The 26,379-nt window shown below is 44.2% G+C and overlaps 1 protein-coding gene across 1 annotated transcript in view; it reads right to left on the reverse strand.

The window, feature by feature from the left end:
- The window catches only part of LOC128702369 (uncharacterized), a 35,950-nt gene extending 9,571 nt beyond the window's left edge, over window positions 1–26,379 (reverse strand). Inside the window, exon 1 of the mRNA XM_070102206.1 lies at window positions 24,092–26,379. Coding sequence (XP_069958307.1) covers window positions 24,092–25,591 — 1,500 coding nt within the window. The 5' untranslated portion in view covers window positions 25,592–26,379. The remainder of the gene's footprint in view (window positions 1–24,091) is intronic.

A 26,379-nucleotide genomic window follows, 5' to 3' on the forward strand; every position in this document is an offset into this window, starting at 1 on the left:
TTTTTTTTTGTGACAGTTTTAAGTGTTTGTCACTACGTTGGATTTTACTGACGTCTATGTACATAGTGATATGGTGAAAGAAGAATATATATATATATATATATATATATATATATATATATATATATATATATATATATATATATATATATATATATATATATATATATATGAAACCACGAGACACGTACCTTGTGTTGTTTCTTGAGGCGGGGCAATGTGAGATATATATATATATATATATATATATATATATATATATATATATATATATATATATATATATATATATATATATCACACAACTTATTTCTGAGTAACTTGTTTCTATGTTGGGTGATAATGGTAATTGTTACTGATCGTTAGTATGGCACAACACAGAACTACTAGTCTGTAACACAAGTGCTGAGTTTGTGAAGGTAATGTGTCTTGCTCTGAAAGTGAATTTTTCTTAGTAATACAAACAAAATATAAAATGGGATGACTTAATGCAATGTTCACTGCTGCCTTGTTGTGTGATGATGGTGGTTATGAGAGTCACTGTGTTAAAGTGTAGTGAGACTTGCCTTAATAATTTTAACCAGGAAATTCTCACTGAGTGTTAACAGTGTGTGTGTGTGTGTCTGTATTCACCTCACCTATATGTGGTAGCAGAGATCGAGTCACAGCTCCTGGCCCCGCCTCTTCACTGGTCGCTAATAGGTCCACTCCCGGCTCCAAGGGCCTTGTCGTGTGTGTGTATGTATTAGCATTTGACGTAAGCAAGTGCAAGGCATGAGACATAATCCTGTTTTTCAGTGTTGTTGTTACAAACATAGCATGTTTGGTGTTCTGCTTCTCACTGTGGTTCCACCTACATGTAAAGGCAAGATTTACTAGTGATATATTTAAGACCCAGACGCTTATAAATAACAGCTCCGAGAGTTGTATTTAGCCTCCTGGTCTCCAAATGTATAACCTCGTTAGGAAAACGCTCCAGTATGGCTCAGTTGTATAGCCTTAAGCTCACAACCTGAAAAGCCGTGTTCGGTCCTGGGTCGGGTGGAGACGTTACGAACGTTTCCTCTCACCTGTTGCCACTCACGTTAACGGTATACAATACCGAGAAGTAAATGAGCAAGACTGAGCAGCAGACTTAGTCGAAGAAACAGGCTTGTATCTCTTAGTGTATATATACTACAATGTATATCTAAGTGTATATACATTAGAAAGCTTGCATCTCTGTCTTTAAACACTGGAAAATATGTATATATATATATATATATATATATATATATATATATATATATATATATATATATATATATATATATATATATATATATATATATATATATATATATACCCTGAACAGTATGTATCTCTGTGCGTATACACTGAAAATCGTGTATCTCTGTATGCGAACATTGAAAGTGTATTTCTCGGTGTATAAACACTGGAAAATATATATAGACTAGTCCCAGACTAGACCTGGTTAATAGTCTGACATATCAGGTTGTCGGCGCTACCAAAACACAGTCCCACGCATGCACCACAGTCTAGTTGATCAGGAACTGACTCAAGGCCAGTCATGCCACGTTCATTCAGGAGATTAGAGCCGTAAACTTCCTCATCTCTTCCTCATTCCTCCCCACATGTCTGATCTTCCTCATAACTCCCCACATGTCTGATCTTCCTCATTCCTCCCCACATGTCTGATATTCCTCATAACTCCCCACATGTCTGATCTTCCTCATTCCTCCCCACATGTCTGATCTTCCTCATTCCTCCCCACATATCTGATCTTCCTCATAACTCCCCACATGTCTGATCTTCCTCATTCCTCCCCACATGTCTGATCTTCCTCATAACTCCCCACATGTCTGATCTTCCTCATAACTCCCCACATGTCTGATCTTCCTCATTCCTCCCCACATGTCTGATCTTCCTCATTCCTCCCCACATGTCTGATCTTCCTCATAACTCCCCACATGTCTGATCTTCCTCATAACTCCCCACATGTCTGATCTTCCTCATTCCTCCCCACATGTCTGATCTTCCTCATTACTCCCCAGTTCTATGGTGCTAACACGTGTCATACTAGTGTCAGCTGCACTGTCCAGCTGTTTGGTGCTAACAACACCTGTCATACTAGTGTCAGCTGCACTGTCCAGCTGTTTGGTGCTAACAACACCTGTGTCATACTAGTGTCAGCCGCACTGTCCAGCTGTTTGGTGTTGACAACACCTGTGTCATGCTAGTGTCAGCCGCACTGTCCAGCTGTTTGTTGTTGACAATACCTGTGTCATACTAGTGTCAGCCGCACTGTCCAACTGTTTGGTATTGACAACACCTGTGTCATGCTAGTGTCAGCTGCACTGTCCAGCTGTTTGGTGTTGACAACACCTGTGTCATACTAGTGTCAGCCGTACTGTCCAGCTGTTTGGTGTTGACAACACCTGTGTCATACTAGTGTCAGCCGCACTGTCCAGCTGTTTGGTGTTGACAACACCTGTGTCATACTAGTGTCAGCCGCACTGTCCAGCTGTTTGGGGTTGACAACACCTGTGTCATACTAGTGTCAGCTGCACTGTCCAGCTGTTTGGTGTTGACAACACCTGTGTCATACTAGTGTCAGCCGCACTGTCCAGCTGTTTGGTGTTGACAACACCTGTGTCATACTAGTGTCAGCCGCACTGTCCAGCTGTTTGGGGTTGACAACACCTGTGTCATACTAATGTCAGCTGCACTGTCCAGCTGTTTGGTGTTGACAACACCTCTGTCATGCTAATGTCAGCTGCACTGTCCAGCTGTTTGGTATTGACAACACCTCTGTCATGCTAGTGTCAGCTGCACTGTCCAGCTGTTTGGTGCTGACACCTGTGTCATGCTAGTGTCAGCCGCGCTGTCCAGCTGCTTGGTGTTGACAACACCTGTGTCATGCTAGTGTCAGCTACACTGTCCAGCTGTTTGGTGTTGACAACACCTGTGTGAAAATCTTGTCAACAAATAAAAAACATATGTGAATACTTATTTTCCTTGTCAACTTTTTTTGTGTTGTTTTCCACGAATTTCTAAACCTAACTGTATTATAATAATAATAATAATAATAATAATAATAATAATAATAATAATAATAATAATAATTAATACTTGACAATGTTACCATTCTTCAACCTTCCCAAACCTTTCTGTCACTTTTTCTGTTGTCTCTGTTTATCTTTGTCTTTGTCTGTCTATCTGTCTTTGTTTCTGACTGACTCTCTCTGTCTTTGTCTCTGTCTTTGTCTCTGTCTTTGTCTCTGTCTTTGTCTCTGTCTTTGTCTCTGTCTTTGTCTCTGTCTTTGTCTCTATCTTTATCTCTGTCTTTGTCTCTGTCTTTGTCTCTATCTTTGTCTCTATCTTTGTCTCTATCTTTGTCTCTGTCTTTGTCTCTGTCTTTGTCTCTGTCTTTGTCTCTGTCTTTGTCTCTATCTTTGTCTCTATCTTTGTCTCTGTTTTTGTCTCTATCTTTGTCTCTGTTTTTGTCTCTGTCTTTGTCTCTGTCTTTGTCTCTGCCTTTGTCTCTGTCTTTGACTCTGTCTTTGTCTCTGTCTTTGTCTCTGTCTTTGTCTATATCTTTGTCTCTATCTTTGTCTCTATCTTTGTCTCTGTCTTTGTCTCTGTCTTTGTCTCTGTCTTTGTCTCTGTCTTTGTATCTGTCTTTGTCTCTATCTTTGTCTCTGTCTTTGTCTCTGTCTTTGTCTCTATCTTTGTCTCTATCTTTGTCTCTGTCTTTGTCTCTATCTTTGTCTCTATCTTTGTCTCTATCTTTGTCTCTGTCTTTGTCTCTGTCTTTGTCTCTGTCTTTGTCTCTGTCTTTGTCTCTATCTTTGTCTCTATCTTTGTCTCTATCTTTGTCTCTGTCTTTGTCTCTGTCTTTGTCTCTATCTTTGTCTCTATCTTTGTCTCTATCTTTGTCTCTATCTTTGTCTCTATCTTTGTCTCTATCTTTGTCTCTTTGTCTCTATCTTTGTTTCTATCTTTGTCTCTGTCTTTGTCTCTATCTTTGTCTCTGTCTTTGTTTCTATCTTTGTCTCTGTCTTTGTCTCTATCTTTGTCTCTATCTTTGTCTCTGTCTTTGTCTCTGTCTTTGTCTCTGTCTTTGTCTCTATCTTTGTCTCTGTCTTTGTCTCTGTCTTTGTTTCTATCTTTGTCTCTGTCTTTGTCTCTATCTTTGTCTCTGTCTTTGTCTCTATCTTTGTCTCTGTCTTTGTCTCTATCTTTGTCTCTGTCTTTGTCTCTATCTTTGTCTCTATCTTTGTCTCTGTCTTTGTCTCTGTCTTTGTCTCTGTCTTTGCCTCTATCTTTGTCTCTATCTTTGTCTCTGTCTTTGTCTCTGTCTTTGTCTCTGTCTTTGTCTCTGTCTTTGTCTCTGTCTTTGTCTCTATCTTTGTCTATATCTTTGTCTGTGTCTTTGTCTGTGTCTTTGTCTCTATCTTTGTCTCTATCTTTGTCTCTATCTTTGTCTCTGTCTTTGTCTCTGTCTTTGTATCTGTCTTTGTCTCTGTCTTTGCCTCTATCTTTGTCTCTATCTTTGTCTCTGTCTTTGTCTCTGTCTTTGTCTCTGTCTTTGTCTCTGTCTTTGTCTCTGTCTTTGTCTCTATCTTTGTCTATATCTTTGTCTCTGTCTTTGTCTGTGTCTTTGTCTCTATCTTTGTCTCTGTCTTTGTCTCTGTCTTTGTCTCTGTCTTTGTCTCTATCTTTGTCTCTGTCTTTGTCTCTGTCTTTGTCTCTATCTTTGTCTCTGTTTTGTCTCTGTCTTTGTCTCTATCTTTGTCTCTTTGTCTCTGTCTTTATCTCTGTCTTTGTCTCTGTCTTTGTCTCTGTCTTTGCCTCTATCTTTGTCTCTATCTTTGTCTCTGTCTTTGTCTCTGTCTTTGTCTCTGTCTTTGTCTCTGTCTTTGTCTCTGTCTTTGTCTCTATCTTTGTCTATATCTTTGTCTGTGTCTTTGTCTGTGTCTTTGTCTCTATCTTTGTCTCTATCTTTGTCTCTATCTTTGTCTCTGTCTTTGTCTCTGTCTTTGTATCTGTCTTTGTCTCTGTCTTTGCCTCTATCTTTGTCTCTATCTTTGTCTCTGTCTTTGTCTCTGTCTTTGTCTCTGTCTTTGTCTCTGTCTTTGTCTCTGTCTTTGTCTCTATCTTTGTCTATATCTTTGTCTCTGTCTTTGTCTGTGTCTTTGTCTCTATCTTTGTCTCTGTCTTTGTCTCTGTCTTTGTCTCTGTCTTTGTCTATATCTTTGTCTCTGTCTTTGTCTGTGTCTTTGTCTCTATCTTTGTCTCTGTCTTTGTCTCTGTCTTTGTCTCTGTCTTTGTCTCTATCTTTGTCTCTGTCTTTGTCTCTGTCTTTGTCTCTATCTTTGTCTCTGTTTTGTCTCTATCTTTGTCTCTTTGTCTCTGTCTTTGTCTCTATCTTTGTCTCTCTCTTTGTCTCTGTCTTTGTCTCTATCTTTGTCTCTATCTTTGTCTCTGTCTTTGTCTCTATCTTTGTCTCTGTCTTTGTCTCTGTCTTTGTCTCTATCTTTGTCTCTGTCTTTGTCTTTGTCTCTGTCTTTGTCTCTGTCTTTGTCTCTATCTTTGTCTCTGTCTTTGTCTCTGTCTTTGTCTCTATCTTTGTCTCTGTCTTTGTCTCTGTCTTTGTCTCTATCTTTGTCTCTATCTTTGTCTCTGTCTTTGTCTTCGTCTTTGTCTCTATCTTTGTCTCTGTCTTTGTCTTTGTCTCTGTCTTTGTCTCTGTCTTTGTCTCTATCTTTGTCTCTGTCTTTGTCTCTGTCTTTGTCTCTATCTTTGTCTCTATCTTTGTCTCTGTCTTTGTCTCTGTCTTTGTCTCTATCTTTGTCTCTGTCTTTGTCTTTGTCTCTGTCTTTGTCTCTGTCTTTGTCTCTATCTTTGTCTCTGTCTTTGTCTCTGTCTTTGTCTCTATCTTTGTCTCTGTCTTTGTCTCTATCTTTGTCTCTGTCTTTGTCTCTGTCTTTGTCTCTATCTTTGTCTCTGTCTTTGTCTCTGTCTTTGTCTCTATCTTTGTCTCTATCTTTGTCTCTGTCTTTGTCTCTGTCTTTGTCTCTATCTTTGTCTCTGTCTTTGTCTCTGTCTTTGTCTCTGTCTTTGTCTCTATCTTTGTCTCTGTCTTTGTCTCTATCTTTGTCTCTGTCTTTGTCTCTGTCTTTGTCTCTATCTTTGTCTCTATCTTTGTCTCTGTCTTTGTCTCTGTCTTTGTCTCTATCTTTGTCTCTGTCTTTGTCTCTGTCTCTATCTTTGTCTCTGTCTTTGTCTCTATCTTTGTCTCTATCTTTGTCTCTGTCTTTGTCTCTGTCTTTGTCTCTATCTTTGTCTCTGTCTTTGTCTCTGTCTTTGTCTCTATCTTTGTCTCTATCTTTGTCTCTGTCTTTGTCTCTATCTTTGTCTCTATCTTTGTCTCTGTCTTTGTCTCTGTCTTTGTCTCTATCTTTGTCTCTGTCTTTGTCTCTGTCTTTGTCTCTATCTTTGTCTCTGTCTTTGTCTCTGTCTTTGTCTCTATCTTTGTCTCTGTCTTTGTCTCTGTCTTTGTCTCTATCTTTGTCTCTATCTTTGTCTCTGTCTTTGTCTCTATCTTTGTCTCTATCTTTGTCTCTGTCTTTGTCTCTGTCTTTGTCTCTATCTTTGTCTCTGTCTTTGTCTCTGTCTTTGTCTCTATCTTTGTCTCTGTCTTTGTCTCTATCTTTGTCTCTATCTTTGTCTCTGTCTTTGTCTCTGTCTTTGTCTCTATCTTTGTCTCTGTCTTTGTCTCTGTCTTTGTCTCTATCTTTGTCTCTATCTTTGTCTCTGTCTTTGTCTCTATCTTTGTCTCTATCTTTGTCTCTGTCTTTGTCTCTGTCTTTGTCTCTATCTTTGTCTCTGTCTTTGTCTCTGTCTTTGTCTCTATCTTTGTCTCTGTCTTCGTCTCTTTGTCTCTATCTTTGTCTCTGTCTTTGTCTCTGTCTTTGTCTCTATCTTTGTCTCTGTCTTTGTCTCTGTCTCTCACACAAACAGACTCTAAAAATGCTTCGGACATGATCAAAAACTCTGGGAAAAACATCGAATAAAGTTTTGTATGTTCCTGTTGTATGTTCCTGTTGTATGTTCCTGTTGTATGTTCCTGTTGTATGTTCCTGGTGTATGTTCCTGGTGTATGTTCCTGGTGTATGTTCCTGGTGTATGTTCCTGGTGTATGTTCCTGGTGTATGTTCCTGGTGTATGTTCCTGGTGTATGTTCCTGGTGTATGTTCCTGGTGTATGTTCCTGTTGTATGTTCCTGTTGTATGTTCCTGGTGTATGTTCCTGGTGTATGTTCCTGGTGTATGTTCCTGGTGTATGTGTCTGGTGTATGTTCCTGGTGTATGTTCCTGGTGTATGTGCCTAGTGTATGTATCTGGTGTATGCTCCTGGTGTATGTGGCTGGTGTATGTTCCTGGTGTATGTTCCTGGTGTATGTTCCTGGTGTATGTTCCTGTTGTATGTTCCTGTTGTATGTTCCTGGTGTATGTTCCTGGTGTATGTTCCTGGTGTATGTTCCTGGTGTATGTTCCTGGTGTATGTTCCTGGTGTATGTGCCTGGTGTATGTACCTGGTGTATGAGCCGGTGTATGTACCTGGTGTATGTGCCTGGTGTATGTGCCTGGTGTATGTGCCTGATGTATATGCCTGGTGTATGTGCTTGGTGTATGTGCCTGATGTATGTGCCTGATGTATATGCCTGGTGTATGTGCTTGGTGTATGTGCTTGGTGTATGTGCTTGGTGTATGTGCCTGATGTATGTGCCTGATGTATATGCCTGGTGTATGTGCTTGGTGTATGTGCTTGGTGTATGTGCCTGATGTATGTGCCTGATGTATATGCCTGGTGTATGTGCCTGGTGTATGTGCTTGGTGTATGTGTCTGATGTATGTGCCTGGTGTATGTGCCTGATGTATATGCCTGGTGTATGTGCTTGGTGTATGTGCTTGGTGTATGTGCCTGGTGTATGTGCCTGGTGTATGTGCCTGGTGTATGTGCCTGGTGTATGTGCCTGGTGTATGTGCCTGGTGTATGTGCTTGGTGTATGTGCCTGATGTATGTACTTGATGTATGTGCCTAGTGTATGTGCCTGGTGTATGTGCCTGGTGTATGAGCCGGTGTATGTACCTGGTGTATGTGTCTGGTGTATGTGCTTGGTGTATGTGCCTGATGAATGTGCCTGGTGTATGTGCTTGGTGTATGTGCTTGGTGTATGTGCCTGGTGTATGTGCTTGGTGTATGTGCCTGTTGTATCTGCCTGGTGTATGTGCCCGGTGTATGTGCCTTATGTATGTGCCTGGTGTATATACCCGGTGTGTGTGCCTGATGTATGTGCCTGGTGTATGTGTCCGGTGTATGTGCGTGATGTATGTGCCTGGTGTATGTGCCTGATGTATATGCCTGGTGTATGTGCTTGGTGTATGTGTTTGGTGTATGTGCTTGGTGTATGTGCCTGGTGTATGTGCTTGGTGTATGTGTTTGGTGTATGTGCCTGGTGTATCTGCCTGGTGTATGTGCCTGGTATATCTGCCTGGTGTATGTGCCCGGTGTATGTGCCCGGTGTATGTGCCTGATGTATGTGGCTGGTGTATGTGCCTGGTGTATGTGCCTGGTGTATGTGCCTGGTGTATGTGCCTGGTGTATGTTCCTGGTGTATGTTCCTGGTGTATGTGCCTAGTGTATGTTCCTGGTGTATGTTCCTGGTGTATGTGTCTGGTGTATGTTCCTGGTGTATGTGCCTGGTGTATGTGTCTGGTGTATGTGCCTGGTGTATGTGCCTGGTGTATGTGCCTGGTGTATGTGCCTGGTGTATGTGCCTGGTGTATGTGCCTGGTGTATGTGCCTGGTGTATGTTCCTGGTGTATGTGCCTGGTGTATGTGCCTGGTGTATGTGCCTGGTGTATGTGCCTGATGTATGTGGCTGGTGTATGTGCCCGGTGTATGTGCCTGATGTATGTGGCTGGTGTATGTGCCTGGTGTATGTGCCTGATGTATGTGCCTGGTGTATGTGCCTGGTGTATGTGCCTGATGTATGTGGCAGGTGTATGTGCCCGGTGTATGTGCCTGATGTATGTGCCTGGTGTATGTGCCTGATGTATGTGGCTGGTGTATGTGCCCGGTGTATGTGCCCGGTGTATGTGCCCGGTGTATGTGCCTGGTGTATGTGCCTGGTGTATGTGCCTGGTGTATGTGCCTGATGTATGTGCCTGGTGTATGTGCCTGGTGTATGTGCCCGGTGTATGTGCCTGATGTATGTGCCTGGTGTATGTGCCCGGTGTATGTGCCTGATGTATGTGCCTGGTGTATGTGCCTGGTGTATGTGCCTGATGTATGTGGCTGGTGTATGTGCCCGGTGTATGTGCCTGATGTATGTGGCTGGTGTATGTTCCCGGTGTATGTGCCTGATGTATGTGCCTGATGTATGTGGCTGGTGTATGTTCCCGGTGTATGTGCCTGATGTATGTGCCTGATGTAAGTGGCCTGTATATGTGCCCGGTGTATGTGCCTGATGTATGTGGCTGGTGTATGTGCCCGGTGTATGTGCCCGGTGTATGTGCCCGGTGTATGTTCCCGGTGTATGTGCCCGGTGTATGTGGCTGGTGTATGTGGCTGGTGTATGTGCCTGGTGTATGTGGCTGGTGTATGTGCCTGATGTATGTGCCCGGTGTATGTGGCTGGTGTATGTGCCTGATGTATGTGGCTGGTGTATGTGCCTGATGTATGTGGCTGGTGTATGTGCCTGATGTATGTGGCTGGTGTATGTGCCTGATGTATGTGCCTGATGTAAGTGGCCGGTGTATGTGCCCGGTGTATGTGCATGATGTATGTGGCTGGTGTATGTGCCCGGTGTATGTGCCTGATGTATGTGGCTGGTGTATGTGCCCGGTGTATGTGCCCGGTGTATGTGCCCGGTGTATGTTCCCGGTGTATGTGCCTGGTGTATGTGCCCGGTGTATGTTCCCGGTGTATGTGCCTGATGTATGTGCCCGGTGTATGTGCCCGGTGTATGTTCCCGGTGTATGTGGCTGATGTATGTGCCTGATGTATGTGGCTGGTGTATGTGCCTGATGTATGTGGCTGGTGTATGTGCCTGATGTATGTGGCTGGTGTATGTTCCCGGTGTATGTGCGTGATGTATGTGGCTGGTGTATGTTCCCGGTGTATGTGCCTGATGTATGTGGCTGGTGTATGTTCCCGGTGTATGTGCCTGATGTATGTGGCTGGTGTATGTGCCCGGTGTATGTTCCCGGTGTATGTGGCTGGTGTATGTGCCTGATGTATGTGGCTGGTGTATATGCCTGATGTATGTGGCTGGTGTATGTTCCCGGTGTATGTGCGTGATGTATGTGGCTGGTGTATGTTCCCGGTGTATGTGCCTGATGTATGTGGCTGGTGTATGTTCCCGGTGTATGTGTCTGATGTATGTGGCTGGTGTATGTGCCTGATGTATGTGGCTGGTGTATGTGCCTGATGTATGTGGCTGGTGTATGTTCCCGGTGTATGTGCCTGATGTATGTGGCTGGTGTATGTGCCTGATGTATGTGGCTGGTGTATGTGGCTGGTGTATGTGGCTGGTGTATGTGGCTGGTGTATGTGCCCGGTGTATGTGGCTGATGTATGTGGCTGGTGTATGTGCCCGGTGTATGTGCCTGATGTATGTGGCTGGTGTATGTGCCCGGTGTATGTGCCTGATGTATGTGGCTGGTGTATGTGGCTGGTGTATGTGCCCGGTGTATGTGCCTGATGTATGTGGCTGGTGTATGTGTCCGGTGTATGTGGCTGGTGTATGTGCCTGGTGTATGTGGCTGGTGTATGTGGCTGGTGTATGTGCCTGATGTATGTGGCTGGTGTATGTGCCCGGTGTATGTGGCTGGTGTATGTGCCTGGTGTATGTGGCTGGTGTATGTGGCTGGTGTATGTGCCCGGTGTATGTGCCTGATGTATGAGGCTGGTGTATGTGCCCGGTGTATGTGGCTGGTGTATGTGCCTGGTGTATGTGGCTGGTGTATGTGGCTGGTGTATGTGCCTGATGTATGTGGCTGGTGTATGTGCCCGGTGTATGTGCCTGATGTATGTGGCTGGTGTATGTGCCCGGTGTATGTGGCTGGTGTATGTGCCTGGTGTATGTGGCTGGTGTATGTGGCTGGTGTATGTGCCTGATGTATGTGGCTGGTGTATGTTCCCAGTGTATGTGCCTAATGTATGTGGCTGGTGTATGTGCCTGGTGTATGTGCCTGATGTATGTGGCTGGTGTATGTGCCTGGTGTATGTGCCTGATGTATGTGGCTGGTGTATGTGCCTGATGTATGTGGCTGGTGTATGTGCCTGATGTATGTGGCTGGTGTATGTTCCCAGTGTATGTGCCTAATGTATGTGGCTGGTGTATGTGCCTGATGTATGTGCCTGATGTATGTGCCTGATGTATGTGGCTGATGTATGTGCCTGATGTATGTGGCTGATGTATGTGGCTGATGTATGTGGCTGGTGTATGTGGCTGATGTATGTGGCTGGATTATATAACCAGGACTCACTAGTTCTGTGGCTAGACTAACGAAGAAATACTTTAAGCTTGTGTATGACCTCCAGGGAACGGATATGTGGTTTATAAGTTCTTAAAACAGTGTATAAATGAGTCTGTTCTGGCAGCTATAATGTCTATGACTGCCAGAATCTCCCCAAGATAGACTGAATGGGTGGAGGGGGGGGGTGATAGATAGAGGGGAGACTATCTCCCCAAGATAGACTGAATGGGTGGAGGGGGGGGGGGTGATAGATAGAGGGTAGACTATCTCCCCAAGATAGACTGAATGGGTGGAGGGGGGGTGATAGAGGGTAGACTATCTCCCCAAGATAGACTGAATGGGTGGAGGGGGGGTGATAGATAGAGGGTAGACTATCTCCCCAAGATAGATTGAATGGGTGGAGGGGGGGTGATAGAGGGTAGACTATCTCCCCAAGATAGACTGAATGGGTGGAGGGGGGGTGATAGAGGGTAGACTATCTCCCCAAGATAGACTGAATGTTTGGAGGGGGGGAGGGGTGATAGATAAAGGGTAGACTATCTCCCCAAGATAGACTGAATGGGTGGAGGGGGGGGGGGGTGATAGATAGAGGGTAGACTATCTCCCCAAGATAGACTGAATGGGTGGAGGGGGGGAGGGGTGATAGATAGAGGGTAGACTTTTACCAAGGTTACCCTTCAAAGAGGGTACATTGGTGCTAGTCAAGGACTCTTGATCCGAGGAGTAAGAGCCATAATGAGGAGAAAAATGGGGGATAGGGGGAGTAGACTAACAGATGGGGGGAGCCAAGAAAGGGTGCCATTATAATGAGTGGCTCTTGATCCAAGGAAGTGGAGATAACTTTCCGTTCCTCGTGTTTAACGAGAATATCTCCTATACTCAGTCGCTTTACAACCTCCAATAATAATTATAAGAATAATTATTATTATAAAAATAATCATTATAATAAAAGTAAACAATACAGATATTTATAATAATTATAATAAATAATAATATAATAATAAATAATAATAGTTTAGGAGGAAGAGATATGACTACACATTCAAGAGGCGCGAGGTAGCCATGCAAGGTGACGGTGTGGTACAGTGTTACAGTGTGGTACAGTGTTACAGTGTGGTGCAGTGTTACAGTGTGGTGCAGTGTTACAGTGTGGTGCAGTGTTACAGTGTGGTGCAGTGTTACAGTGTGGTGCAGTGTTACAGTGTGGTACAGTGTTACAGTGTGGTACAGTGTTACAGTGTGGTACAGTGTTACAGTGTGGTGCAGTGTTACAGTGTGGTGCAGTGTTACAGTGTGGTGCAGTGTTACAGTGTGGTGCAGTGTTACAGTGTGGTGCAGTGTTACAGTGTGGTACAGTGTTACAGTGTGGTGCAGTGTTACAGTGTGGTGCAGTGTTACAGTGTGGTGCAGTGTTACAGTGTGGTGCAGTGTTACAGTGTGGTGCAGTGTTACAGTGTGGTGCAGTGTTACAGTGTGGTGCAGTGTTACAGTGTGGTGCAGTGTTACAGTGTGGTGCAGTGTTACAGTGTGGTGCAGTGTTACAGTGTGGTGCAGTGTTACAGTGTGGTGCAGTGTTACAGTGTGGTGCAGTGTTACAGTGTGGTGCAGTGTTACAGTGTGGTGCAGTGTTACAGTGTGGTGCAGTGTTACAGTGTGGTGCAGTGTTACAGTGTTACAGTGTGGTGCAGTGTTACAGTGTGGTGCAGTGTTACAGTGTGGTGCAGTGTTACAGTGTGGTACAGTGTTACAGTGTGGTACAGTGTTACAGTGTGGTACAGTGTTACAGTGTGGTACAGTGTAGTGCAGTGTTACAGTGTGGTACAGTGTTACAGTGTGGTACAGTGTAGTGCAGTGTTACAGTGTGGTACAGTGTTACAGTGTGGTACAGTGTAGTGCAGTGTTACAGTGTGGTACAGTGTTACAGTGTGGTACAGTGTTACAGTGTTACAGTGTGGTGCAGTGTTACAGTGTGGTGCAGTGTTACAGTGTGGTGCAGTGTTACAGTGTGGTGCAGTGTTACAGTGTGGTACAGTGTTACAGTGTGGTGCAGTGTTACAGTGTGGTGCAGTGTTACAGTGTGGTGCAGTGTTACAGTGTGGTACAGTGTTACAGTGTGGTGCAGTGTTACAGTGTGGTACAGTGTTACAGTGTGGTACAGTGTAGTGCAGTGTTACAGTGTGGTACAGTGTTACAGTGTGGTGCAGTGTTACAGTGTGGTGCAGTGTTACAGTGTGGTACAGTGTTACAGTGTGGTGCAGTGTTACAGTGTGGTACAGTGTTACAGTGTGGTACAGTGTTACAGTGTGGTGCAGTGTTACAGTGTGGTGCAGTGTTACAGTGTGGTACAGTGTTACAGTGTGGTACAGTGTTACAGTGTGGTGCAGTGTTACAGTGTGGTGCAGTGTTACAGTGTGGTGCAGTGTTACAGTGTGGTGCAGTGTTACAGTGTGGTGCAGTGTTACAGTGTGGTGCAGTGTTACAGTGTGGTACAGTGTTACAGTGTGGTGCAGTGTTACAGTGTGGTGCAGTGTTACAGTGTGGTGCAGTGTTACAGTGTGGTACAGTGTTACAGTGTGGTACAGTGTTACAGTGTGGTACAGTGTAGTGCAGTGTTACAGTGTTACAGTGTGGTACAGTGTTACAGTGTGGTACAGTGTGGTGCAGTGTTACAGTGTGGTGCAGTGTTACAGTGTGGTGCAGTGTTACAGTGTGGTACAGTGTTACAGTGTGGTGCAGTGTTACAGTGTGGTGCAGTGTTACAGTGTGGTGCAGTGTTACAGTGTGGTGCAGTGTTACAGTGTGGTGCAGTGTTACAGTGTGGTGCAGTGTTACAGTGTGGTACAGTGTTACAGTGTGGTACAGTGTTACAGTGTGGTGCAGTGTTACAGTGTGGTGCAGTGTTACAGTGTGGTGCAGTGTTACAGTGTGGTGCAGTGTTACAGTGTGGTGCAGTGTTACAGTGTGGTGCAGTGTTACAGTGTGGTGCAGTGTTACAGTGTGGTGCAGTGTTACAGTGTGGTGCAGTGTTACAGTGTGGTGCAGTGTTACAGTGTGGTACAGTGTTGCAGTGTTACAGTGTGGTACAGTGTTACAGTGTGGTACAGTGTTACAGTGTGGTACAGTGTTACAGTGTGGTACAGTGTTACAGTGTTACAGTGTGGTGCAGTGTTACAGTGTGGTACAGTGTTACAGTGTGGTGCAGTGTTACAGTGTGGTGCAGTGTTACAGTGTGGTGCAGTGTTACAGTGTGGTGCAGTGTTACAGTGTGGTGTGTTACAGTGTTGTGGTACAGTGTTACATTGTGGTGCAGTGTTACAGTGTGGTACAGTGTAGTGCAGTGTTACAGTGTTACAGTGTAGTGTTACAGTGTGGTGCAATGTTACAGTGTGGTACAGTGTTACAGTGTGGTACACTGTGTGTGGTACACTGCAGTGTTACAGTGTTGTTACAGTGTGGTGCAGTGTTACAGTGTGGTACAGTGTTACAGTGTGGTGCAGTGTTACAGTGTGGTGCAGTGTTACAGTGTGGTGCAGTGTTACAGTGTGGTGCAGTGTTACAGTGTGGTGCAGTGTTACAGTGTGGTGCAGTGTTACAGTGTGGTGCAGTGTTACAGTGTGGTACAGTGTTACAGTGTGGTACAGTGTTACAGTGTGGTACAGTGTTACAGTGTTACAGTGTGGTGCAGTGTTACAGTGTGGTGCAGTGTTACAGTGTGGTGCAGTGTTACAGTGTGGTGCAGTGTTACAGTGTGGTGCAGTGTTACAGTGTGGTACAGTGTTACAGTGTGGTGCAGTGTTACAGTGTGGTGCAATGTTACAGTGTGGTGCAGTGTTACAGTGTGGTGCAGTGTTACAGTGTGGTGCAGTGTTACAGTGTAGTGCAGTGTTACAGTGTGGTGCAGTGTTACAGTGTGGTACAGTGTTACAGTGTGGTGCAGTGTTACAGTGTGGTGCAGTGTTACAGTGTGGTGCAGTGTTACAGTGTGGTGCAGTGTTACAGTGTGGTGCAGTGTTACAGTGTGGTGCAGTGTTACAGTGTGGTGCAGTGTTACAATGTGGTGCAGTGTTACAATGTGGTACAGTGTTACAATGTGGTGCGGTGTTACAGTGTGGTGCAGTGTTACAATGTGGTGCAGTGTTACAATGTGGTGCGGTGTTACAGTGTGGTACAGTGTTACAATGTGGTGCAGTGTTACAGTGTGGTACAGTGTTAAAATGTGGTGCAGTGTGGTGCGGTGTTACAGTGTGGTGCAGTGTTACAGTGTGGTGCAGTATTACAATGTGGTGCGGTGTTACAGTGTGGTGCAGTGTTACAATGTGGTGCGGTGTTACAGTGTGGTGCAATGTTACAATGTGGTGCAGTGTGGTACGATGTTACAGTGTTTTGCAGTGTTACAATCTGGTGCAGTGTTACAGTGTGGTGCGGTGTTACAGTGTGGTGCAGTGTTACAATGTGGTGCAGTGTTACAATGTGGTGCAGAGTTACAGTGTGGTGCAGTATTACAATGTGGTGCAGTGTTACAGTATGGTACAGTGTTACAATGTGGTGCAGTGTGGTGCGGTGTTACAGTGTGGTGCAATGTTACAATGTGGTGCAGTGTGGTGCGGTGTTACAGTGTGGTGCAGTGTTACAGTGTGGTGCAGTGTTACAGTGTGGTACAGTGTTACAATGTGCAGTGTGGTGCCGTGTTACAGTGTGGTGCAGTGTTACAGTGTGGTATAGTGTTACATTGTGGTACAGTGTTACAGTGTGCTACAGTGTTACAGTGTGGTACAGTTCTACAGTGTGGTGCAGTGTTACAGTGTGGTGCAGCGTTACAGTGTGGTGCAGTGTTACAGTCTGGTGCAATGTTACAGTGTGGTACAGTGTTACAGTGTGGTGCAGTGTTACAGTCTGGTACAGTGTTACAGTGTGGTGCAGTATTACAGTGTGGTAAAGTGTTACAGTGTGATACAGTGTGGTGCAGTGTTACAATGTGGTGCAATGTTAGTGTGGTACAGTGTTACAGTGTGGTATAGTGTTACAGTGTGGTGCAGTGTTACAATGTGGTAGTGTTACAGTGTGGTATAGTGTTACAGTGTGGTACACTGTTACAGTGTGGTGCGGTGTTACAGTGTGGTGCAGCGTTACAGTGTGGTGCAGTGTTGCATTGTGGTACAGTGTGGTACAATATGTTACAGTGTGGTACAGTGTGTTACAATGTTGTACAGTGTGTTACAGTGTGGTACAGTGTGGTACAGTGCGTTAGTGTTACAGTGTGGTACAGTGTGATACAGTGTGTTGCAGTGCGTTACAGTGTGGTATAGTGTGGTATAGTGTGTTACAGTGTGTTACAGTGTAGTACCGTGTAGTAGTGTGGTACAGTGTAGTACAGTGTAGTACAGTGTAATACAGTGTGGTACAGTGTAGTACAGTGTGGTACAGTGTAGTACAGTGTGGTACAGTGTACTACAGTGTAGTACAGTGTGGTACAGTGTAGTACAGTGTGGTACAGTGTAGTACAGTGTGGTACAGTGAAGACTGACACCCTGGAGGTGGACTCCACTCCTCGGTTGAGAGGTGATGACTGAGGACAACCTCACCTCAGGACCGGGTGTAGGAGCTCAACCTTCAGCAGAATAAAACAAACATTTACGAATAGCTAAACACACACACACACACACACACACACACACACACACACACACACACACACACACACACACACACACACACACACACACACACACACACACACACACACACACACACACACACACACACACACACACACACACACACACACACACACACACACACACACACACACACACACACACACACACACACACACACACACACACACACACACCTGTGTCTCTGACATGTATTGTGTGCAAAGTCATGGAGAAGATTATCAGGAGGAGGAGGAGTTTTATGACAAGGTGACAGAAGTAAGACACGAGGGAGAGGGGTGGGTAGATTGCGTTTTCCTTGACTGCAGGAAGGCCTTTGACACAGTTCCCCACAAGAGATTAGTGCAGAAGCTGGAGGATCAGGCGCATGTAAAAGGGAGGGCACTGCAATGGATAAGGGAATACCTGACAGGGAGGCAGCAACGAGTCATGGTACGTGAAGAGGTATCACAGTGGGCGCCTGTTACGAGCGGGGTCCCACAGGGGTCAGTTCTAGGACCAGTGCTATTTTTGATATATGTGAACGACATAATGGAAGGAATAGACTCTGAAGTGTCCCTGTTCGCAGATGACGTGAAGTTGATGAGAAGAATTAAATCGGACGAGGATGAGGCAGGACTGCAAAGAGACCTGGACAGGCTGGACATGTGGTCCAGTAACTGGCTTCTCGAATTCAATCCAGCCAAATGCAAAGTCATGAAGATTGGGGAGGGGCAAAGAAGACCGCAGACAGAGTATAGGCTAGGTGGACAAAGACTACAGACCTCACTCAGGGAGAAAGACCTTGGGGTGACCATAACACCGAGCACATCACCGGAGGCACACATCAATCAAATAACTGCTGCAGCATACGGGCGCCTGGCAAACCTGAGAATAGTGTTCCGATACCTTAATAAGGAATCGTTCAAGACACTGTACACTGTGTATGTTAGGCCCATACTGGAGTATGCAGCACCAGTCTGGAACCCACACCTGGTCAAGCACGTCAAGAAGTTAGAGAAAGTACAAAGGTTTGCAACAAGGCTAGTCCCAGAGCTCAAGGGAATGTCGTACGAGAAAAGGTTAAGGGAAATCGGACTGACGACACTGGAGGACAGAAGGGTCAGGGGAGACATGATAACGACATACAAGATACTGCGGGGAATAGACAAGGTGGACGGAGATAGGATGTTCCGGAGAGGGGACACAGGGACAAGGGATCACAACTGGAAGCTGAAGACTCAGATGAGTCAAAGGGATGTTAGGAAGTATTTCTTCAGTCATAGAGTTGTCAGCAAGTGGAATAGCCTAGCAAGTGAAGTAGTGGAGGCAGGAACCATACATAGTTTTAAGAAGAGGTATGACAAAGTTCAGGAAGCAGAGAGAGAGAGGACCCAGTAGCGATCAGTGAAGAGGCGGGGCCAGGAGTTCGGACTCGACTCCCGCAACCTCAAGTAGGTGAGTACACACACACACACACACACACACACACACACACACACACACACACACACACACAAGGCTAGTTCCAGAGCTAAGGGGAATGTCCTACGAAGAAAGGTTAAGGGAAATCTGCCTGACGACACTGGAGGACAAGGGGGTTAGGGGAGATATGATAACGAAATACAAAATACTGCGAGGAATAGATAAGGTGGACAGAGACAGGATGTTCCAGAGATGGGACACAGAAACAAGGGGTCACAGTTGGAAGCTGAAGACTCAGATGAGTCAAAGGGATGTTAGGAAGTATTTCTTCAGTCACAGAGTTGTCAGGAAGTGGAATAGTCTGGCAAGTGATATAGCGGAGGCAGGAACTATACATAGTTTTAAGACGAGGTATGATAAAGCTCATGGAGGAGGGACGGAGGACCTAGTAGCGACCAGCGAAGAGTGGGGGCCAGGAGCTGTTACTAGACCCCTGCAGCCACATATAGGTGAGTAAATACATACATACACACACACACACATGGATGTCAACACTAGCCTCAGGGGTTAAAACTCTCCTCTACGAAGAGATACAGAGAGCCTTAACCTACATTCTCCTGCAAAACTTAGAAATAGGGAAGATGTGACTAAGATTTGTAAGAGAGGTATAAATAAAGATAATATATACCAAGTGGTCAGCATATCCAACCATGAGAAAACACGAAGAAGTAAATTAAAGATGGATGAATTCAGATTTAGAACGTGTATAGGAAATAATTAATATATTATTATTTGTAGAGGAGCGAAAGAAGTGAGTGGGAAGGGTTGGGTGTGAGTGGGAATGGTTGCGTGTGAGTGGGAAGGGCTGGGTGTGAGTGGGAATGGTTGGGCGTGAGTGAGAATGGGAGGGTATGAGTGGGGATGATTGAGTATGAGAGGGGCTTGCCAAGCATGGGCAAGTAGGCCTACTGTAGTGTACTTTTATTCTTATTATCTTATATAAACCTCTAACGTAATGTTGATACGAGGAACTGGAGCTACCCTCTTTCATGGGTGAAACCCGACTCCTTATAAATAATAATAAATAAATAAATTAATAATAATAAATAAATAATAGTAATTATTAATAATAATTAATAATAACAGTAATTAACATTAATAATAATAATAAATAATTAATAATAATAAATAATAATAATAATTAATAATAATAATAATAATAATAATAATAATAATAATAATAATAATAATAATAATTAATATTAAGTAACATATTCTTGATGCCAGCGTCAGGCTAAATAGTCTTCGTAAATTCTGTAATCTTTAAATCTGAAGCAGGTCGCTCATCCTTCACTGAGGCTCAGCTTGTTGGGTTTCCGAGCTGCAGCAGAAGCTTCAGCTTAAACACAGCTTCACTATATCAACGCTCAAACTTACTACGTAATCCATTCGTCGGTGTTTAAAACAAACCATACCACGGGCGGGATTTAAACCCGCGGTCAGAGAGTCTCAAAACTCCAGACCGTCGCGTTAGCCACTGGACCAGCTAGCCACAATAAGATTCGTCCAACTAGGTATATTTCTACACCATAGGAAGGTTAGCATAGGCCACCACTGTGACCACAAATGCAAGTTTTTACAGACGAATCTCCAGCCAGCGTGGCCGTGATGAACTCTAGCTCAAGTCCCCTCCTATGGTGTAGAAATATAAATAGTTGGACGAATCTTATTGTGGCTAGCTGGTCCAGTGGCTAACGCGACGGTCTCGAGTTTTGAGACTCTCTGACCGCGGGTTCAAATCCCGCCCGTGGTATGGTTTGTTTGCAATCGTGTCATTACGATTTCGTGAGTCGGTGTTTATTTCGTTATTGACGGTGATCTATGCGTTATATAGGGAGGCTTATGTTCAGCTAGCCTAGCGTAACACTAGTTTATATTTTCTGTACTGTTGAAGACTGTGTTAGTGTTGTGTTGAAGATTGTATAAGCGTTGTGTTGAAGACTGTGTTAGTGTTGTGTTGAAGATTGTGTTAGTGTTGTGTTGAAGACTGTATAAGTGTTGTGTTGAAGACTGTGTTAGTGTTGTGTTGAAGATTGTATAAGCGTTGTGTTGAAGACTGTGTTAGTGTTGTGTTGAAGATTGTGTTAGTGTTGTGTTGAAGACTGTATAAGTGTTGTGTTGAAGACTGTGTTAGTGTTGTGTTGAAGATTGTATAAGCGTTGTGTTGAAGACTGTGTTAGTGTTGTGTTAAAGACTGTGTTAGTGTTGTGTTGAAGACTGTGTTAGTGTTGTGTTAAAGACTGTGTTAGTGTTGTGTTAAAGACTGTGTTAGTGTTGTGTTGAAGACTGTGTTAGTGTTGTGTTAAAGACTGTGTTAGTGTTGTGTTGAAGACTGTGTTAGTGTTGTGTTGAAGATTGTATAAGCGTTGTGTTGAAGACTGTGTTAGTGTTGTGTTGAAGATTGTGTTAGTGTTGTGTTGAAGATTGTGTTAGTGTTGTGTTGAAGATTGTATAAGCGTTGTGTTGAAGACTGTGTTAGTGTTGTGTTGAAGACTGTGTTAGTGTTGTGTTAAAGACTGTGTTAGTGTTGTGTTGAAGACTGTGTTAGTGTTGTGTTGAAGACTGTGTTAGTGTTGTGTTGAAGACTGTGTTAGTGTTGTGTTGAAGATTGTATAAGCGTTGTGTTGAAGACTGTGTTAGTGTTGTGTTGAAGATTGTGTTAGTGTTGTGTTGAAGATTGTGTTAGTGTTGTGTTGAAGATTGTATAAGCGTTGTGTTGAAGATTGTATAAGCGTTGTGTTGAAGACTGTGTTAGTGTTGTGTTGAAGATTGTATAAGCGTTGTGTTGAAGATTGTATAAGCGTTGTGTTGAAGATTGTGTTAGTGTTGTGTTGAAGACTGTGTTAGTGTTGTGTTAAAGACTGTATAAGTGTTGTGTTGAAGATTGTGTTAGTGTTGTGTTGAAGACTGTGTTAGTGTTGTGTTGAAGATTGTGTTAGTGTTGTGTTGAAGATTGTGTTAGTGTTGTGTTGAAGATTGTGTTAGTGTTGTGTTGAAGATTGTGTTAGTGTTGTGTTGAAGATTGTGTTAGTGTTGTGTTGAAGATTGTGTTAGTGTTGTGTTGAAGACTGTGTTAGTGTTGTGTTGAAGACTGTGTTAGTGTTGTGTTGAAGACTGTGTTAACCAGTTATACACTCGCTAATTCACTTTCTCTTACTGCCTACCCTCCTACTAAGCACTCCTTCATTCACTCACACACTGCCTTATTCACTCCATAATTCACTCACACACTGCCTTATTCACTCCATAATTCACTCACACACTGCCTTATTCACTCCATAATTCACTCACACACTGCCTTATTCACTCCATAATTCACTCACACACTGCCTTATTCACTCCATAATTCACTCACACACTGCCTTATTCAATCCATAATTCACTCATAATTCACTCACACACTGCCTTATTCACTCCATAATTCACTCACACACTGCCTTATTCACTCCATAATTCACTCACACACTGCCTTATTCACTCCATAATTCACTCATGCCTTGTTCACTCCATAATTCACTCACACACTGCCTTATTCACTCCATAATTCACTCACACACTGCCTTATTCACTCCATAATTCACTCACACACTGCCTTATTCACTCCATAATTCACTCACACACTGCCTTATTCACTCCATAATTCACTCACACACTGCCTTGTTCACTCCATAATTCACTCACACACTGCCTTGTTCACTCCTTCATTCACTCACACACTTCCTAACTCATCACTCATGCCACGGAGACGGTATCATGACAGGGAAAGGTAAATATATCACCAGTGCCTCTCTCATTATACCGGTATCATACCAGTATGATACCGGTATCATACCCCCCCCTCTCCTGATATGTCGAGTTATAGACCAGTTTAAACGCACTTGTATCTTTCATTTTAGTAAGCCAAAATTTACTCCTTGCCGGAAGATGATGTAACTCTCTCTCTCTCTCTCTCTCTCTCTCTCTCTCTCTCTCTCTCTCTCTCCCACCGTCTTCCTACGCTTATATATATTTTTTTACTTGTAAACTCCTTGGAGTGTGTTGCAGTGACACTGTAGTATTGCAGTGACACTAGTGTGTGTTGCAGAGTGACACTGTAGTATTGCAGTAACACTAGTGTGTGTTGCAGAGTGACACTGCAGTATTGCAGCGACACTGTAGTGTGTATTGCAAAGTGACACTGTAGTGTGTGTTGTAGTGACACTGTAGTATTGCAGTGACACTGTAGTGTGTGTTGCAGTGACACTGTAGAGTGTTTTATAAAGTGACACTAAAGTGCGCTGCAGAGTGGCACTGTAGAGTGTGCTGCAGAGTGGCACTGTAGAGTGTGCTGCAGAGTGATACTGTCGTGTGTGTTGCAGTGTCAGCTGGACACTGTATCAGTCAGCCATCTTGCCTCTCAGTGCCCTAGGCGTCAGCCAAACATAAAAACCTTTTTATCCATTATGTGAGCTGGCCTTTGTTTACTAGTCAACAACAACAACACATAAACAACGAACAACAACAACGACTGATTAATAATAATAATAATAGATTTAGAATTTCAGTGACGGTGGTTTGAGTCCACAACTTGACAGGTCAGTATCTGCACCACTCCATTTCAGACTTGTTTTTTGTGTAGTTCGAACACAATATCTGTTTTTGATAACTGGCTTTCACATTTATAACCGTCTCTATCTCTCTCTCTCTCTCTCTCTCTCTTTCTCTTTCATACACACTAGTAGCGACTAGCGAAGAGGTGGGGCTAGCAGCTATGAATCAACCCCAGCAATTACAGATAGGTGACTAAACGTGCGCGCACGCACACACACACACACACACACACACACACACACACACACACACACACACACACACACACACACACACACACACACACACACACACACACACACACACACACACACAGGTTAGCTGTCATAACTAGAAAGCTTCTGTTCAAAACAGTAGAGTAAATAACTAAGAAAGTCTCATGAAATTCTTCGTGCGTCAGTCATGTCTTTACCATAATCAGTGCACCTCATGTCTCATTGGTAACCTTATCATGTCCATAGCACCTAATAAAGCCTTAGTAGTGTATCCTGTCTTATCTATCCTGTCTACATCTATTGTCTCAGTCATCTTTTTATCATGGTCATTTAACAAGACAGGTCCTTCAAGGGAAGAGGTGCCTTCGCACTCACAGAATGACTCTTCATCCCAGAATTTGGAACTCTCACTTTAATTCAAACCTGGTTCTTTCTCATTCTCCAGCTCGCTGTATGACTCTACAAATTTACCACTTCTCCTTGGTTATACTACTACTACTACTACTACTATTACTACTACTACTACTACTACTACTAATAATAATAATAATAATAATAATAATAGTAATAACAAAAGGGGTGAGGTTTGACTCACTTGCTCCATCATCATGTTGGTGTTGTCAGCGAAGCGCTGTTTGCAGACGGGGCAAGTTTGCTTTAGGGTGAGGCGACAGGTACCACACACCAGATGACCCTTGCGGCACTGGTGAAGGGGTGGTGCCATGAAAACCTGGCACCCTGAACAGCAGAAGAGCTTCAGCAAGTTTTCGTACTCTACCAAGTTCTGCGTATCAGCGTGTACGGGCGCGCCGTTGACACTCAACATCTGGTGGCCGTTTGTACCCGCAAAGGTGGTCTTGTCACTCATCTTGGAACGAGGTGTAAGATGGCGGGAGATTGTATTACTCAGCTTACGAAGTCGAGATGGTGTTCTTGGCTCTGAAGTAGGAGATGGCTGCGAGTCTGGGATGTCTGGCCAGAACTCCTCTGGTGGGCTGGAGGGAGTATTGCGAGCTGGAGAACTAAACAGTCTACGAAAACTGCGGGTAATGGCAGAGCCACGAACGATTCTCGGTGAGGATTTCTCAGAGGGAGGGGAGGAACACTTCGAGGTGGGGGCTGATAGCTGCGATGCACTGCCGCTTCGACTGTGTCCCTCCGACAGACTGCCACCGGCAGGGAAAGGCGGGGACAAGATTTCTGGGCCACTGAAGGAAACACTGCGAGGCATGTTGGGTGCCAGGGGCAAGGTAATCTCATCCCCTGTAGACAAGTGACGTTTGCAACTTTCTGATACTTTCTTCTCCTCAGTGGCGCTGTGGACGTGATGCTCGTCGCAAGGTAAACAGTCCTCGAAAATGCTAGTGTCTTGATCGAAAGATTCAGTCTTAACTACGTGTCTAGGAGAGAGTATAGTCGTGTCCTTGACGGCAAAGTGGTAAGATGGGTTGCGGTACACACGGTTACTCTGGTAGCCACTAGACAGCATCTTGGGATTCTCTTGATTTTCAGAGTGATCAGAGGGACGCTTCGGAGCAGTTGCTATATCGACACTTTCGTTGGTGTGAACAGCTTGCAGACGACGTGTAGGTGATTCCTCGGGATCATCTTTATCAACGTAGGACAGAGTCCGGCCCATCTGGACGGAGGCTATTTTTTTCCGGGTGAGGGAAGTGTTTATGTCTACACTGAGACATGCCTCTACTACTGGCACATTAATAGTCTCCGCTGCTTCACTGTTTTCTACCTCCATGTCTTCAAAACTTTCTTTTGTGTGAGTTAAACCAATTTCCCGCACTTGCTTCTCTGTCTTGATCATTTTATTCTTGGCTGAAGTTGTCGCCATTTTATATATCTCTTTTGTCGGCATTTCTGTGGTGTTAGTGTCTGAGTATCTGAAGTCAGTCCAATTCACATATTCTCTCTGGTAGTCGATGTGGTGTTGCTTGTTGCAGTCATGGTAGAGGCTTTCCTGTGACAGATTGCCATTGAGTCCTCCCCAGGCCTGTGACATATCCTCACAGGACTCAAACATGGCCAGGTCGTGAGAGGAGTCACTGACTGGGCTAGAGAGTTTCAAGACTGGCCCAGGCATGGTGCTGTTCTGATGCTGTGTACACTTGTGTCAACACAGATCCTGATTTCAAGCTGTTTATACTAGCATCATACTGTTTTTTTTTTTTACCCACCTTTAGTTTTCTCAACTTTGCAGAATTGATGAGTTTCACTGCTATAAGCAAAAGGTTTATAAAGAACTCATGGGCGTCTCCAGAAAACAAGATCTGACTGTTAAATCCCGTGAGTTTGTGATGAACACGCACTGACTTCAAGGAACTAGTCACAATCACGTAAGATAAAATTATTAGTTTTGTTTTCACTCGTTGTTTTCTGTAACCATCTCCATGATTTTCTGAGAATAATTGAGTATGTGAGTGTGAATGTGTGTGTGTTGATACTCTTGTTAATAAATTCTGACGCTACGTTAGTTTAAGCCTATTTTTGCTCCACAAATATTTTTTTCCTGCCAGGCAGAGAGGACACGTGTGGTGTTGGGCAGCTGCCGGGACCCCCGCCCACTCTCTGCTTGCCAACACTTACTTCCACCTTCACCTGACTCACACACTTTGTTCCTTTTCACTGATGTAAGTGGGAAAGACAGGTGGGTGAATTCTGTTGAGTCAAGGGGACATGCCAGGGTCGCTGATCATCCAACATTAACACGTTCTCTAACAGGTTTTACGCAACAGTTTCTGCTCTTCGTTTAGGGGCACGAGAGGTCACAGGTCACAGATCACAGGACAATATAGAGGTCACTCGCAGTAACGCTCACCTATGAAGACTGTGCAGGCTTCTGTCTATCACTGGCTCGCCCCCGCCACTCAC

This window comes from Cherax quadricarinatus, chromosome 80, assembly GCF_038502225.1.
Source record: "Cherax quadricarinatus isolate ZL_2023a chromosome 80, ASM3850222v1, whole genome shotgun sequence".
NCBI lineage: Eukaryota > Metazoa > Arthropoda > Malacostraca > Decapoda > Parastacidae > Cherax > Cherax quadricarinatus.